At 37.4% G+C, this 16744-nt stretch overlaps 1 protein-coding gene across 3 annotated transcripts in view; it reads right to left on the minus strand.

The window, feature by feature from the left end:
- cpamd8 (C3 and PZP like alpha-2-macroglobulin domain containing 8) overlaps window positions 1–16744 on the minus strand; it is a 112532-nt gene that overhangs the window by 22026 nt on the left and 73762 nt on the right. For all 3 annotated transcript variants that reach the window (XM_088349564.1, XM_088349565.1, XM_088349563.1), the window contains exons 29-34: window positions 12797–12953; window positions 10661–10735; window positions 8621–8786; window positions 5296–5382; window positions 5106–5242; window positions 2976–3131 (exon numbers count right to left, since the gene is read on the minus strand). In XM_088349564.1, coding sequence (XP_088205690.1) covers window positions 2976–3131; window positions 5106–5242; window positions 5296–5382; window positions 8621–8786; window positions 10661–10735; window positions 12797–12953 — 778 coding nt within the window. The remainder of the gene's footprint in view (window positions 1–2975; window positions 3132–5105; window positions 5243–5295; window positions 5383–8620; window positions 8787–10660; window positions 10736–12796; window positions 12954–16744) is intronic.

Consider the following 16744-nt stretch of genomic DNA (forward strand, 5'->3'; position numbering starts at 1 on the left):
CCCACACAAGCAAAGGGAGTATATGCAAACTCTGCACAGGAAGGCTGGCGGCTGGATTTGATCCCATGACTTCAGAACTGTGCCACTCCTAACCACTCCTAGTCATTTCACACCTAATTCTTAATCAGGGCTGGGAGGATTACATTTACAGTTACTAATTGGGCGGGTGGGCTGGCAGATCCCTCAACCAACTAGGGTGGTCGTGGCACCATTTCCTGAGCAAGTACAGCCTGGTGGTGCCCATTTCTCTCCAGGCCAACGCATATTTCCACCCAGTCTCGAGCTTGAGACCTTTCACGTGTTAGGCAAATGTAATCTGATTACTATAATGTTAAAGTAAACCGATTACTTTCGATGAGTCCAGTACCAAATATGCTCATAAGACAAAATCAGAATCATGACACATTTCAAAGCTACACAAAATATAAAACTAGATGAAAACAAACTAGAATTAAATACAAAAATAATTATAAGTAAGATGAAAGAGATGGGTTTTGAGATTTGTAGAGGGACAGGGTAGAGGAATTCGAAAATCAGGTGGTAATGAGTTCCATTGCTGGGGGGCCGAGCGGCTGAAAGCTCTGCTCCCCATGGAGCTGAGAAAGACTTCGAATATGATGAAATGGAGTTAGGAGTGAGCTCTGAGGGTATGGGATGGCGTGGTTATGTGAAGTAGGTTGTGAAGGTAGAAGGAGGAGGAGTGTGCTGTTGAGGATGACACCCAGACTCTTGTCCTGGGGGGAGGGGGGAAAATTTTTAAGGAACTGTCAATTGAGAAAGAGAAGGTGTCAACTCCAGAGAGAGTGGATTTGGTGCCAATGAGAAGAAATTCAGTTTGTTTGCGCTTTCATTTTAAGAAGCTGATGATAAACCATGATTTGATTTTAGGTAGGTCGGAGATGAGGGAGGAAGTTTAGTGTAGAGGAAAGGTAGAGTAAGGTGTCATCCGTGAAACAGTGGAAGGGAATTTTAAATAAACAATAGATATGGCCTAGGGGGAGGAGGTATTATATGAAGAGCAGGGGCCCCAGGATAGAGCCCTGAGGCACACCTGTGGTAATTTGAGAAGGGTCCGTAGAGAAGGACTAAATATACAATGTAAATAGAGGAAACCAAGATCAGGTAAATGCTTGTAGTCCAACAAAAAAGTGCTCACGTTTTAACCAAGTAGTTCCCAGGGTGCCCCCTCTTCTAAAAAATAGCTCACCAGTGCAGGGTCATTGTGATTTTCTCGTAAAATTAATTTGGAATTGGTTGATGGAGTCTATTTAACCCAATTTTTGATAATTAATGTGGTAATAACATCGTAGCAACGACATAATAAAATAATATTTTAGAAATTTAAAAAAATAAATTCCAGCTGATAGGCTTCATGGACAACAAAATGTATTTAAGGATTAATAATTATTTTGAAGCGATTGATTAAAAAAATAGATTGTGAATTAATCATGTATTAAACAAAAGTATTTATTCATCTTTTAATTGATTTATTTTACAGGAAAGTCAAGATGGATGAATAGCGAATGAATGAAAAATGTGCAGTTTCTTTAGCTAGCTATCTGGCTACCTTTTTAGCATTGGAGCTAGCTATCTTCCTACCTTATTAGCTATTTAGCAAGCTATCTAGCTAGCTAAATTCCACATTATTGCATGCTATCTAGCTAACATTTGATCTTTTTTGCTAGTTATCGAGCTACATTTTGGCCCTCTTTCTTGCTAGCGATCTTGTTTTTAGCTTTCTATCTGGCAACATTTAGTTAGCTTTTTTTACTCTTTTAGCTAGCTATCGAGCTCCTTTTTGGTTTTTACCTCATTACCTTTCTAGTTAATTATCAAGATAACATTTTTATCTATTTAGCAGGCCAGCTAGCTAAGTTGCTATTTTTAAAAAAAATATATCAAACCGGGTGCTTTTTGGTGCTAATTAGCAACAAAAAGTAGCTCTCAGGTTGAAAACCCCTGTTACGTTAGTGAGTTTGAGCTGCAAATATTTACAGTTTTGTTGCTAAAGCTGATGTATTCATTAGCGTTAGCGAAGTGTGGCACCGCTACTTTTGGTGAAAAACCTAAATTGAAAATTACCCCAAAAAAGTAAATGAATTGGCATCATTACTGCTAACCACGGAAGTCGCCGATGCTAGCGGCTACATCATCAAAGCTTGTCCCCTTGCGTGCGTTCAAGCTAACATTAGCGACATGGTCTTCCGTTACTTCAAATGAATAGCCTTAAATGAAAAATAATATTTTGTTGTTGCCTTTGATGACTAAAATTAAGTCGCTATCTTGCTGCTATCTTGCGTGTTTTCCAGAGGATCTGTGTCTTAATTGGTAAAAATTTTCGTGCAAACCGTTCATTTTTTTTGTATTTTACAATTTATTGACAGAGTTGATATTTTTCATGTTTTATTTTTGTAATGTTAAGGATGTCGTACGGCTTTAAATCCGTGCAGCCTGTAAAAAGCTGAAATATTATTAAATATTTTGGATTATTTTTGTATATCTGTTAATATTCTAAATTATGTTTCGGGTGTTTTATAGGGATCCCCTGCAAAACTTGAAATAATTCATCATACATTGAAAAAAAAAAAAAAAAGGAGCCACTTGAGAGCCGAAAGAGTCGGCTCTTCTCAGTGAGCTGAGCCAAAAGAGGCGTTTTTTAAATAGAGCTGTCCTCTAGGATGCGACCAGCAGGGGGGCGGTGGTGCTTTACCTGACAAGGCCAGACAGAGCAGGCGTGTTGGTGTCATTTTATAGCACTATTTAAAAAGAATTCATATATTGCGCGTTCTATAGAGTCAGACTGCTAAGAAACATGAAAATGGCAACAACTTCAAGCATTTTCAAGCACTCCACCCAAAATCCAAGCATTTTCCTCATTTAAATTCAAGCCTTTTTTAAAGGATTCCAAGCACCCGTACAAACCCTGAATATATATATTTTCAAATGTATAACCAGTGATCGATGTAATCCGGCACCTTGGCACGCTGAAGAAGTTTCTTGTTGTCCTTGTGGAGTTCAAAGCTCTCCTGGAAGTCCAAGTTGGTGGAGGCCAACGAGATGGTCAGGTTGACCCCCGCCACGTAGGACAGGATGGCGTATTCGGATAAGGCTTGCAGGGCCACGCACGTGTCCTTGGAGAAAATGAGAATTTTCATTGCCGAGAAATGTTTGTTTTTCTACTTCTACGTGTGTTGCTGCACTAGGTGCTTTCTTGTAGCCAATCATGCAGTTTTTCCTCAACCACTGTGCCGTGAAATATATGCAGTGTTGGGCACGTTACTTTAAAAAAAAAAGTCATTCGTTAGAGTTCCCCATTACAGAGTTAGTAACTGAGTTACTCGTTAGTCAAAGTAACTAGTTACCAGGGAAAGTAACTATTTCCGTTACTTCAAAAAAGCAGTATTTGAGTCAGTTGAATAGAGTAAAACAGACAGGTATTGTGTTATAGAACCTTGTCACAAATATACAGTAGACATTAAACAATAAAATAGCAATCGGCAATGAATAATATATAAGACATTATAATACTTTAATAGGAGAAAAAATAACAAAAAAAGAAACAAAAGAAAAAATAGAATAACAAAAGTAAAAAAAGAGAAGTAAAGTCATGATCTCATTCACTACCATTGACGGGTATTACCGTTTCACCGGATGCTAACGTTAGCATAGCGCTAAATCTCCTGCCCGCTGCTATCAATAAACAGCAGCTTGCACACCCCAACGGAGCTTTATCGTCGACGGCGACTTTAATCGGGCATGTTTATGGACTGTACTCCCAAATCCATTCAATTGTGGACTGAGCAATTCGGGAAAAACACCGGACTATGTGTAATGTAAGAACAAACATCAAACATTCCGGTTGTATCCAGCAACTCTGTTTGACGCAAATTTCTCACTTCTTTGGCTTCCTGAGAAGTTTAGCCATTTCAAACACCGTCACCCGATACTGCGAGTATCAGATGTCGTAAACCACGCCCATAGAGGCATGATCTGATCGAGCGTCACTGGTCTGTACAAAAAGAATTGGCTGAGCGATAGCATGGCTCTTTTATCCTGCCTGGCTGGTTTGTTGGTTGGTCACTCGTAACGATTTTCAAAATATCATAACTTTATTTTTGTGTTAGTGACATTTAGCGGTCGAAAACTCCCATAATCTCTGACGCCTTCCCCTCCCCCTTTTTCCCTATCATTAATTCTCTGTGTTTATAAAATGTGTGTGTTATTTCAATCGGCCTGGTTCATTGAATCCATTTTCTTGGGTTCAGTCATTCATATCAGAACTCAAAGAACTCAAAGTTCATTTTTTGATCAGTGTAGGAAATTCTAGCATCCTTTAGAGAAAAAGAGATTTATGGTGGAGCACAAGGAACATCTAGAGGCAATTTTGTTTACTGATTGCAGTAAAGAATAATTCACTCGTAATGATTTTCAAAATATCATAACTTTCATTTTTGTTAGTGACATTTAGCGTTCGAAAACTCCCATAATCTCTGACGCCTTCCCCTCCCCCTTTTTCCCTATCATTAATTCTCTGTGTTTATAAATTGTGTGTGTTATTTCAATCGGCCTGGTTCATTGAATCCATTTTCTTGGGTTCAGTCATTCATATCAGAACTCAAAGAACTCAAAGTTCATTTTTTGATCAGTGTAGGAAATTCTAGCATCCTTTAAGGAAAAAAAGATTTATGGTGGAGCACAAGGAACACCTAGAGGCAATTTTGTTTTCTGATTGCAGTAAAGAATAATTCACTCGTAACGATTTTCAAAATATCATAACTTTATTTTTGTGTTAGTGACATTTAGCGTTCGAAAACTCTCATAATCTCTGACGCCTTCCCCTCGCCCTTTTTCCCTATCATTAATTCTCTGTGTTTATAAATTGTGTGTGTTATTTCAATCGGCCTGGTTCATTGAATCCATTTTCTCGGGTTCAGTCATTCATATCAGAACTCAAAGAACTCAAAGTAAGTTCATTTTTTTTTTTTTTAAAGCTAGAAAAATCCCTACACGTCATTATCTCATTTACTACATGTTACAAACATCAAATCTCCATTGTCATTCGTTGCCAAAGACGGTTATAGACGTCAAGCGGTTTCCGATCTCACCTGCGTAGAAGAGAATCCCCCGAGTGCGTTGCGCTGCTGCGATAACCACTTGACCACCGGTAGGGCGGACGCTACGTCCCCCAGGAGGGTGTAGGTCAGAAGACCGTAGGCCGTCATCTCCACTTCCGCCGAAACCACTGGGAAAAGACCGGTTTAGTCGGGACCCTAGCTGACCGCACCGGCGGCTTACCGGTTTGGGAGAGGCCGTCGCTGAACCCCATGAAGGTGTCTTCGTCCGTCATGCTGCTGCCGATCAAGCTCCAGTGAGTTAAGCCGTCTGCCAATATATTTGTGTATATTAGTGAATAGTATTATTTATGATATATTGTATCATCGTTTATACCTACTTTATATGTTCTACTCAACCGTATTACATATTTATACATGGAACAATTTAGAATCATTTTAGCTGGGGGGCCACATGCTAGCAAAACGGGGGCCGGACTAGTAGGTTTAAGAGAAAGAGAGAAGAGAAAGAGAGAGACAGAAAGAGAGAGAGAGAGAAAGAGAGACAGAAAGAGAGAGAGAGAAAAAAAGAAAGAGAAAGAGAGAGAGAGAAAGAGAGAGAGAGAAGTCAAAAAATTGAAAGAAAGAGGGTGAAAAAGAAAGAGAAAAATAGAAAGAGAAAAAGAGAGAGTAGGAAAGAAAGAGAAAGAGAGAAAAATAGAAAGAGAAAGAGAGAAGAGAAAGAGAGAAGAGAAAGAGAGAGACAGAAAGAGAGACAGAAAGGGAGAGAGAGAAAAAAAGAAAAAGAGAGAAAAAAAGAAAGAGAAAGAGAGAGAGAAAAAGAGAGAGGGAGAGAGAAGTCAAAAAACAGAAAGAAAGAGGGTGAAAAAGAGAGAAAAATAGAAAGAAAGAGAAAAAGAGAGAGCAGGAAAGAGAGATAAAAAAGAGAAAAAAAGAAAGAGAAAGAGAGAAAAAAGAATGAGAAAGAGAAAGAGAGAGAGAAACAGAGAGAGAGAGAGAGAGAGAAGTCAAAAAACGGAAAGAAAGAGGGTGAAAAAGAAAGAGAAAAATAGAAAGAAAGAGAAAAAGAGAGAGCAGGAAAGAGAGATAAAAAAGAGAGAGAAAAAAAGAAAGAGAAAGAGAGAAAAAAGAAAGAGAAAGATAAAGAGAGAGAGAGGAAGAGAGAGAGAGAGAAAAAAAGAAAGAAAGAGAGAAAAAAAGGAAGAGAAAGAGAAAGAGAGAGAGAGAGAGAGAGAGAGAGAAGTCAAAAAACGGAAAGAAAGAGGGTGAAAAAGAGAAAAATAGAAAGATAGAGAAAAAGAGAGAGCAGGAAAGAAATAGATAAAAAGAGAGAGAGAAAAAAAGAAAGAGAAAGAGAGAAAAAAAGAAAGAGAAAGAGAGAGAGAGAGAGAGAGAGAGAGAGAGAAGTCAAAAAACGGAGAGAAAGAGGGTGAAAAAGAAAGAGCAGGAAAGAAAGAGATAAAAAAGAGAGAGAGCAAGGGTGACAGTGTAAGAGAGGGAAGGTAAGACAGAAAAAGGGCGAAAGAGTGAGAGACATAAGAGAGAGCACAGTAAAGAGAGGGGGGTCAAGAAAGAGACAGAAAATAGATAAAAAGTGAAATGAAGTGAGAAATAGAAAGGGAAAGATCAGAAGAATGCAAAGAAAAAAAAGACAAAGAGAGAAAGCAAGAGGAAAAGAGTGAGCGTAAGAATGAGAGATAAACAAAGGGAGTGAGAAAGACAGAAAAAGTGAGCGAAAAAAGGAAAGATTTAAAGAGAAACAAAGACATAAATAGAAAAAAGGGAGAGCGGGAGAGAGAAAGAGAGAGAGAGAGAGAGAAAGCACAATAAAGAGAGGGGTGGAGAAAGAGACAGAAAAAGAAAGATGAATAAACAAAAAGAGAAATTAAGTGAGAAGTAGAAAGAGAAAGATCTGAAGAATGCGAGAAAAAAAAGATGGAGAAAGCGAGAGGAAAAGAGTGAGTGTAAGAATGAGAGCGATAAAGAAAGGGAGTGAGAAAGACAGAAAAAAGTGAGCGAAGAAAGGAAAGAGTGAAAGAGAAAGAATTTGAGAGGTATAAATAGAAAATAGGGAAAGAAAAAGAGAGAGAGAGAAAGGGAGAGCACAATAAAGAGGGGGGTGGAGAAAGAGACAGAAAACCAAGATAAATAAATAAAAAGAGAAATTAAATGAGAAATAGAAAGAGAAAGATCAGAAGAATGAGAGAAAATAAAGACAAAGAGAGAAAGTGAGAGGAAAAAGAGTGAGTGTAAGAATGAGAGAGATAAAGAAAGAAAAAGTGAGGGGGAAAAAACAAGTTTAGCAATTTCAAACACCGCCACCCGATACTGCGAGTATCAGATTTTTAAGACCACTATATTTAATTTTTAATTCCTTTATTTATTTTTTAGCTTATTTCGTGATTCCAAAAAATAGATTTTTGAGGAAATCATAATGTGTTTTTTATCATTATATTTCCTGCGAAAAAACTGATGCAACCAAACTCAGCATGCAATTCTTTCACAAGATTTCTATTTTTTTTTCCTGGTATCTTTTGTGGCATAATACTAACATTTTTGGGGGCTCTTTGAGTCGGTTGCACGATACACAACTGTACTTAATTTTTTTTTTTTGTGGGAGTACAATGTTGGCAACAAGATTGACTTGGTATCATTGGAAGTTATTTGAATGCAACACAAACATTTTCTTCTTTTTCCCTGTTTTTTTTTCTTTTTCTTCATTCCTTTAAAATAATCTCATTGTGTTTATTTTTTCCTAGCTTTTTGATCTCTATTCCCTTTTTTTCCTTTGTTTCTTTCTTTTTTTTTCTGGCTTTTTTCTAAATTTTTCCTTCTTTTTTTCTCTTCCTTTCGTTTCTTTTTTTCCTCAGCTTTTCACTACTTTTTCATTTTGGTATTTTTTTTTCTTTTTTGTTCTATCTCCCCCCTTCCTTTAAGTCATTTTGTGCACAATTTTACATCATATTTGGTCGTGTAGGGATGAAAGAAGCAAAAACAACCTAACCCAACCTAGAGCGCTCGTCTTGGGATCAAGGGATCCCAGTTCGAATCCCGGTTCGTCCGTGTTACATGTGGAAGTGTCCTTGGGTAAGACACTGAACCCCTAATACCCCCAATAAGCAGGTTAGCGCCTTACATGGCTGCAAGGCCGCTATTGGGTAATGTGAAGCACACTGTAAAGCGCTTTGGGAAGTCATTGACTTGAAAAGCGCTAGAGAAATGCAGATCGTTTCATTTCATTTCATTTAACCTGAAGAGCCGTTTAGGACCCGAAAGAGCCTGTTCACTTTTAGTGAGCCGAGCCGAAGAAGCCGGTTCTCAAAAAACTCTACTGACTTTACTCAACTTCGTTCTACTTCGACTCGACTTCAAAATACCTTATTTAGAACACAGCGTCAGGGGAACCCGGGTATTTTGACCTTCATGCACTGTCACTTTGACTTAATTGGCTTCTTAATGAGCAATTTGGAGCCCTGATTTTTGTGAGCTGGCTAGATTTTCTCGTGCGCAGAAAAGCACAGCTTAGAGGGAACATGGGTTGCAGTCACCTTGCACGATGGCCATGTGGTTGAGGCGGCGAAGGGCCAGGGGCGCGAAGGGGCTGCGAAGGAGGGCCAAAGCGTAGGCCACCAGGGCCCCCGTGTACGGCTCATCTGCCGAGTACGTGTTGCTCTCCAGGAAGTCCTTGCCTTTGGCCACCGACACCTTCTCTTCCTTAAAACCATCGGGACACATTCCATTAGACGCCATTTAAGGCAGGGGTGTCAAACTGGGGGCCACAAATGCTCTCAAAAAATCTCACGGGGGCCGGACGAGTAAGTTGAAGAGAAAGAGAGAGGGAGAAAAAGACAGCGAAAGAGAGGGAGGGAAAGAGAGAGCGATCAACAGATAGGGAGAACAACAGTGAGAGAAAAAGAGAGCAGAATAGAGATAGGAATGGAGAAGAAGGGGAAAAGAATAAAGAGAGAAAAAAGAAAGTGAAAAAAGAGAAAGATAAAAAGAATAAGAGAAGTGAAACGACAGAGAGAAAAAGAGACAAAGTGAGGTGAGGGAGAGAGAGAGAAAGAGAAACAGAAAGAGAGAGAAAGAGTGAGAGAGAAAGACAGAGAGACAAACAGAAAGAGAGAGAGAGAGAGAGAGAGAAAGAAAGACAGAGAGAGAGAGAGAGAGAGAGAGAGAAAGAGAGAGAGAAGTCAAAAAAGGGAAAGAAAGAGAAAAATAGAAAGAAAGAAAATTAAAGTGTAAATTACAGAGAGAAAATAGAAAGAGTTAGACCAGGGGTGTCAAACTGGTTTTAGCTGAGGGCCACAAATGCTCTAAAAAAATCTTACGGGGGCCGGACTAGTAAGTTGAAGAGAGAGAGAGAGGGAGAAAAAGACAGAGAAAGAGAGGGAGGGAAAAAGAGAGCGATAAACAGATAGGGAGAAGAACAGTGAGAGAAAAAGAGAGAGCAGAATAGAGATATGAATGGAGGAGAAGGGGGAAATGAATAGAGAGAGAAAAAAGAAAGAGAAAAAAGAGAAAGATAAAAAGAATAAGAGAAGTGAAACGACAGAAAGAAAATAAGTCAGCAGGAGAAAAGGAGACAAAGTGAGGTGACGGAGAGAGAAAGAGAAACAGAAAGAGAGAGAAAGAGAGAGAGAAAGAGGGGGGGAAATGGAGGGAAAGAGAGAGTGATAAACAGTTAGGGAGAACAAGGGAGACAGAGTAACAGTGAGAGAAAAAGAGAGCAGAATAGAGATATGAAAGGGGAAATGAATATAGAGAAAAAAAGTGAAAAAAGAGAAAGATAAAAAGAATAAGGGAAGTGAAACGACAGAAAGAAAGAGTCAGCAGGAGGAAAAAAGAAAGTGAGGTGAGAGAGAGAGAGATAGAGAGAGAGAACGAGAGAGAGAGAGAAAGAAATGGAAGAAGGATAATAACGAGAAAGGGCAATAAAGAAAGAGAGGAAAAGAGAGAGAGAAAGAACACGGGACATAGAAAGAAAGAGAGAGTGAGTCATTTACTTTTTGGGTAAAAAAAGAAAGAATGTGACACAAAGAGGTAAAAAGAGAGAGAATGAAAGAAAAAAAGTGACAAAAGAAAGAGAGGTAGAGAAAAAAGAGAGACCAAAGAGAAAGAGAGAGACAAAAGAGAAAGAAAGACATGGATAAGGGGTGGGAATGAGAGAGTGTGAGAATGAAAGAGAGGAAAAAGAAGAAGGAGAAATAACAAGAGAAAGAGAAAATGAGAAAGAGAGGTAAAAAGAGACCCTAACCCCCCAAAAACTACGCCTTTATCCCTAAACCCTACCACTTAAACCTAATCGCCAATGCCAACCCAAACCTTCACCCCTTACCCCTAACTCTAATCTCATTCCTCTCATTCTAACCCCCTAACCCTTAACCCTAACCCACTCAACCATATTTAACATAAGCCCCTAATCTTAACCACTAACCCTGATCCCCATTGCTAAAAATTCCAACCCTCATCTTTAGTCACCACTCGCGTTTGAAAAATGGATCTTTGACGTCTATAGTTGTCAATGGCAACCAAAGAATAATCAGGATTCCTGATCCATTCTTCCCAGTCCAGAGTTCTGTTCTTACGTCCGTCGATATTCCGGTTTCCAGGAGTGCTGCCACCACATAAGCCGTCAGCGAGATCTTGCCCTGGATCCCGCCCTGCCATAGAAAACCAGAGAAAATGGGCTTGATTAAGAAGAATTACCGTAATTTCCGGACTATGAGATACACCAAAATGGACAGAAATTGGAAAAGTGCGCCTTCTAATCCAATATGGCGGACGCAATGGGAAATGCGTACAGTTTTTGCAAGTCAAGTAGTTGAAAAAGAGAGCGGCTATCTTTCAGCCAAATCTTTTTATATGCACCAGTGACGCTCGACCAGATCATATCTCTATGGGCGTGGTCTTACATATCTGATACTCTCAGCATCAGGTGACGGTGTTTGAAATGGCTACACTTGTTAGAAAGCCAAAGAAGTGAGAAATTCTGTACTTGAGAATGTCCCTCCAATAATTGCGAACAGTGAGAACATGATTTTATCAATACATTTCCATGGATGTTTAAATTAGAAGTTCGGGAACTGTCCAAAAGGGGACGCCGTCGTTCCATCCATTCCAAAGTTCTGAGTTACTTGAAATCTCTCTCTCTCTCTCTATTGCTCTCTATTGTGGTACCCCCGCCCCCTCTCTTCATTTCACTGTTTCTTTTTTCTTTCTTTCTCTCTCTCTCTCTCTCTCTCTCTCTCTCTGCCTCCCTTGTTCACGCTGCCTTTTTATCTCTCCCTCTCTGTCTTTACCCCTCCCCCTCTCTCTTTGTCTCTCTTTATCGCTCTCTTCCTTTATATCTCTTTCCCTACCTCTCTCTCTCCCTGTCTTTATCCCTCCCTCTCTCAGTCTTTATCCCTTCCTAGTTATCTTTTTCCCTCTCTCTGTCTTTATTTCTCCCTAACTATCTCTCTCTCTCTCTCTCTCTCTCCTCAATTCTCTCTTTCTCTCTGTCTCTCTCTCTACCTCTGTCACTCTGCCTCCCTTGTTCTCTCTCTCTCTCTCTCCCTCTATCACTCTGCCTCTCTTGTTCTCTCTTTCCCTCTATCACTCTGCCTCCCTTGTTCTCTCTCTCCCTCTCTCTTTCTTTCTCTTTATCTCTCCCTAGCTATCTCTCTCTCTTTCTCTCTCCTTAATTCTCTCTTTCTCTCTCTCCTCAATTCTCTCTCTTTCTCTCTGTCTCTCTCTCTCCCTCTGTCACTCTGCCTCCCTTGTTCTCTCTCTCTCTCTCCCTCTATCACTCTGCCTCTCTTGTTCTCTCTTTCCCTCTATCACTCTGCCTCCCTTGTTCTCTCTCTCTCCCTCTCTCTTTATCTCTCCCTAGCTATCTCTCTCTCTTTCTCTCTCTTTAATTCTCTCTTTCTCTCTCTCCTCAATTCTCTCTCTCTCCCTCTGTCACCCTGCCTCCCTTGTTCTCTCTCTCTCTCCCTCCATCACTCTGCCTCTCTTGTTCTCTCTTTCCCTCTATCACTCTGCCTCCCTTGTTCTCTCTCTCCCTCTCTCTTTCTCTTTATCTCTCCCTAGCTATCTCTCTCTCTTTCTCTCTCCTTAATTCTCTCTTTCTCTCTCTCCTCAATTCTCTCTCTTTCTCTCTGTCTCTCTCTCTCCCTCTGTCACTTTGCTTCCCTTGTTCTCTCTCTCTCTCCCTCTATCACTCTGCCTCCCCTGTTCTCTCTCTCCCTCTATCACTTTGCTTCCCTTGTTCTCTCTCTCTCTTTCTCTCTTGCTCTCCCTCTTTCTCCCTCTCTCCGTCTTTATCTCTCCCTAGCTATCTCTCTCGCTTTCTATCTTTATCTCTCCTCATTTCTCTCTCTCTCTCTCTCTCTCTCTGCCTCCCTTGCTCTCTCTCTCTCCCTCTCTCTCCCTCTATTACACTGCCTCCTTTGTTGTCTCTCTTTTTTATCTCCCTCTTCCTCCATTTTCTCTTTCTTTCCAATGTACTAGTCTGCCCCCCATGCCTTTTTTATTCCTAGCATGCGGCCCCCCAGCTAAAATAACTTCGACACCCCTGCACTATTATATACCGAATAGACACGCTACCGCTTACTCTGGCCTCAGTCTTATGCACCTTATAGTCAGGTGCGCCTTATGAATGATAAATATAGGAAAAAAGCCTATTTTAGGGGGAGGGGGCTCCGTATCGTGCGGACAACATACTAGATGAAGCAATTTACCTGCAGGTCTTTGTTGAGAATCCTCCCCAAAGCGGGAAAGGAACCGTCGGGACGTTGGTGCCGTATGAGCCAAGATTTGGCGGCGCGCAGTTCCTCGGGATCGATGAAGATAAAACCCCGAGACTGGGCGAAGGATTTCAACACGAAGGCCGTCAACCTGAAGGGGGCGCCGATGAGGGAGAAAAATAGGGGGGAAGAAGAATATCAGTGGGTTTAACGCAAGGGGGAGTAAACTGAGGCCAGGCAGGATTTTGCCAAACCACATAAAATAAAAATATATTTGATTTGAAAAATAAAGTACTACTAATAAAAACAAATACTACGAAAAATACTACAAAACAATATCAAATTTAGTGCTTGAAAACAGACTTATTATATCATTTTACCTTGATTCTGCAAAGAAAAATATACAACAGACATACTACTAAAAAACTACAACAGTAGTCCTATAAAATAGAAATAATACAATATACTACGAGAGAAAAACACAAAACTACAGAAATACTACAAAAATACTACAAAACCCATGATCAAATGTAGAGCTTAAAACAGAGACCTATGATATTATTATCCCTTGATTTGGAAAAGAAAAACATACTAAAATAGTACTGGAGTAAAACAATAATACAGTAATATTACTACAAAAATGCAAAAAATGCCAAATACTACTAGCGAAATAATACAAAAATACTACAAAACAAATTTAAGTGCTTAAAAACAGACTTATCATATTATTTTCCCATGATTTGGAAAAGAAAAACATACTACAGACATACTACTAAAATAGCACTAGGGTATTACTATACTAATGAAATATTACTACAAAAATAATACAAAATACTTCTAGAGGAATAATAAAAAAATACTACAAAACCCATTATCAAATTTAGAGCTTAAAACAGAGACCTATGAGATTATTTTCCCTTGCTTAGAAAAAGAAAAACAAACTACATGCTACTAAAATAGTACTGGAGTAAAACAATAATACAGTAATATTACTACAAAAATGCAAAAAATGCCAAATACTACTAGCGAAATAATACAAAAATACTACAAAACAAATTTAGTGCTTAAAAACAGACCTATCATGTTATTTTCCCATGATTTGGAAAAGAAAAACATACTACAGACATACTACTAAAATAGCACTAGGGTATTACTATACTAAAGAAATACTACTACAAAAATAATACAAAATAATTCTAGAAAAAAAATAAAAAAATACTACAAAACCTATTATCAAATTTAGGGCTTAAAACAGAGACCTATATTATTTTCCTTTGATTTGGAAAAGAAAAACATACTACATACATACCATCAATATACTAGTATAGTAATACTATAATACAGTAATATTACTACAAAAAAATACAAAATACTAGTAGAAAAATAAAATTTAGTGCTTAAAACAGAGACATACTATATTATTTTGCCATGATTCTGCAAAGAAAAACATACTACATACATACTACCAATATACTACTACAGTAAGACTATAATACAGAACTATTACTACAGAAATAAGAAATGCTACCAAAATACTACAGAACTTAACCCATTTTCTGCTTAAAAAAACAGACCTAATATATATTTTTTTCTTTATTCTGCAAAGAAAAACACACTAAAGACATACAATTAAAATAATACTACAATAATACTATTATACAGAAATATTACTACTGAAATACTACAAAAATACTACAAAACCCAATATCGAGTGTATTGCTTAAAAACAGAGATCCATTATATTATTTTGTCTTGATTTGGAAAAGAAAAACATACTACGTACATACTACTAAAACAGTACTAGAGTACTACCATAATACAGAAAAAATACTACGCAAATAAGACAAAATGTTACTAAAGAAATACTACAAAAATACTACAGAACTTAACACAGATACCTAATATATTTTTTTGTTTTTTTTTTGCAAAGAAAAATATACTAAATACATACAATTAAAATAATACCACAATAATACTATTATACAGATATATTACTACTGAAATACTAAAAAAATACTACAAAACCCAATATCGAATGTATACCTTAAAAACAGATCAATTATATTATGTTGTCTTAATTTGGAAAAGAAAAAAATACCACAGACATACTACTAAAACTGTGCTATAGTAATACTATAATACAGAAATATTACTACAATACAAAATACTACTAGAGAAATAATAAAACATATTAAATAACTTAAAAAGTGTTGTGCTTGAAAACAGATACCTATTATATTATTTTGTCTCGATTCTGTAAAGAAAAACATCCGACAGACATACTACTGAAATACTAACGCAGTAATACTATGATACAAAAATATGACTAAAAAAACACTACAAAAATACTATCAAACCCAAAATCAAATGTATTGCTTAAAAACAGAAACCTATTATATTATTTTGTCTCGTTCCGAAAAAAATACTACGACAGAAATAAAACCACAGAAATACTACTACAATACGACAGTACTACTGGTAATATGAGTAATGTACACACTGCTACTGGTACTGCAAGCACTACTAAAATTACTACAAGGGTCAAAAGTATGGCTACGAATAATAAATACTGCAAGCATTAGTCACGGTATTTCAACTATGGCTACAAGTACTACTACAACTCAACTGTTACAAGTACCACAGAGTTTTACAAATACCTCCCCCTCGTACTACATGTACTACTACACGATTTTAAATCCCCATAGTATAAAATACAATTCATTCGGTCCCCTTGGGAAAATTCCTTTTCCGAGAAAGTACTGTCGCAGCAGAGCGTGCGCCAAAAGTAATACTTCTACTACAAAAGCTGGGATCTCAACTACTATCACGACGTACTGTAGCAGAAATTCCAGAAATAGAGAGTACATGTACACGCTTATTTACATTCCGAAGAAAAAGCCGAGATCTATTATCTCTTTTAGTCCAAACAATAATAGCGTCTGTGCTGCGCAGGTCAGAACATTCCTGTGGGAATGTTATCGCTTTTGTTCACGCTTTGAAATTGGGTTTTGTAGTATTTTTGTAGTAATATTATAAAAATACTGCGATAGTATTTTAGTAGTTGTCCGTCGTATGTTTTATTTTACAGAATTGAGTCGAAATAATATAATAGATATCTGTTCTTAGGCACAACACTTAAGTTTTGTAGTACGTTTTATTATTTCTCTAGTAGTATTTTGTATTATTTCGTAGTAATATTTTTGTATTCTAGTATTACTCTAGTAGTATTTTAGTAGTATGTCTGGTGTATGCTTTTCTTCTGCAAATCAAGACAAAATTATATAATAGGTTTCAGTTTTGAAGCAATACATTTGATATTGGGTTTTGTAGTACTTTTGTAGTATTTCTGAAGTAATATTATAAAAGTACTGTGATAGTATTTGAGTAGTTGTCCGTCGGATGTTTTATTTTACAGAATTGAGTCGAAATAATATAATAGATATTTGTTCTTAGGCACAACACTTAAGTTTTGTAGTACGTTTTATTATTTCTCTAGTAGTATTTTGTATTATTTTGTGGTAATATTTTTGTATTATAGTATTACTCTAGTGGTATTTTAGTAGTATGTCTGGTGTATGCTTTTCTTCAGGAAATCAAGACAAAATAATATAATAGGTTTCAGTTTTGAAGCAATACATTTGATATTGGGTTTTGTAGTACTTTTGTAGTATTTCTGAAGTAATAGTTCTGTTTGATAGTATTATTGTGGTATTATTTTAATTGTATGTCTTTCGTATTTTTTTCTTTGCAGAATAAGGACACAATTATGATAGGTCTCTTTATTTTTTCTGTAGTATTGCTTTCGTAATATTTTTTCTTATTTCTGTATTATAGTATTACTGTAAGTATATAAGTAGTATGTATGTAGTATATTTTTCTTTGCAGACTCAGGGAAAGATAATATAGTAGGTCTGTGTTTTTAAGTACTAAATTTGTCAAGTT

The sequence above is a fragment of the Urocampus carinirostris genome, chromosome 12 (genome assembly GCF_059441175.1).
Source record: "Urocampus carinirostris isolate Australia breed hairy pipefish chromosome 12, RoL_Ucar_1.0, whole genome shotgun sequence".
NCBI lineage: Eukaryota > Metazoa > Chordata > Actinopteri > Syngnathiformes > Syngnathidae > Urocampus > Urocampus carinirostris.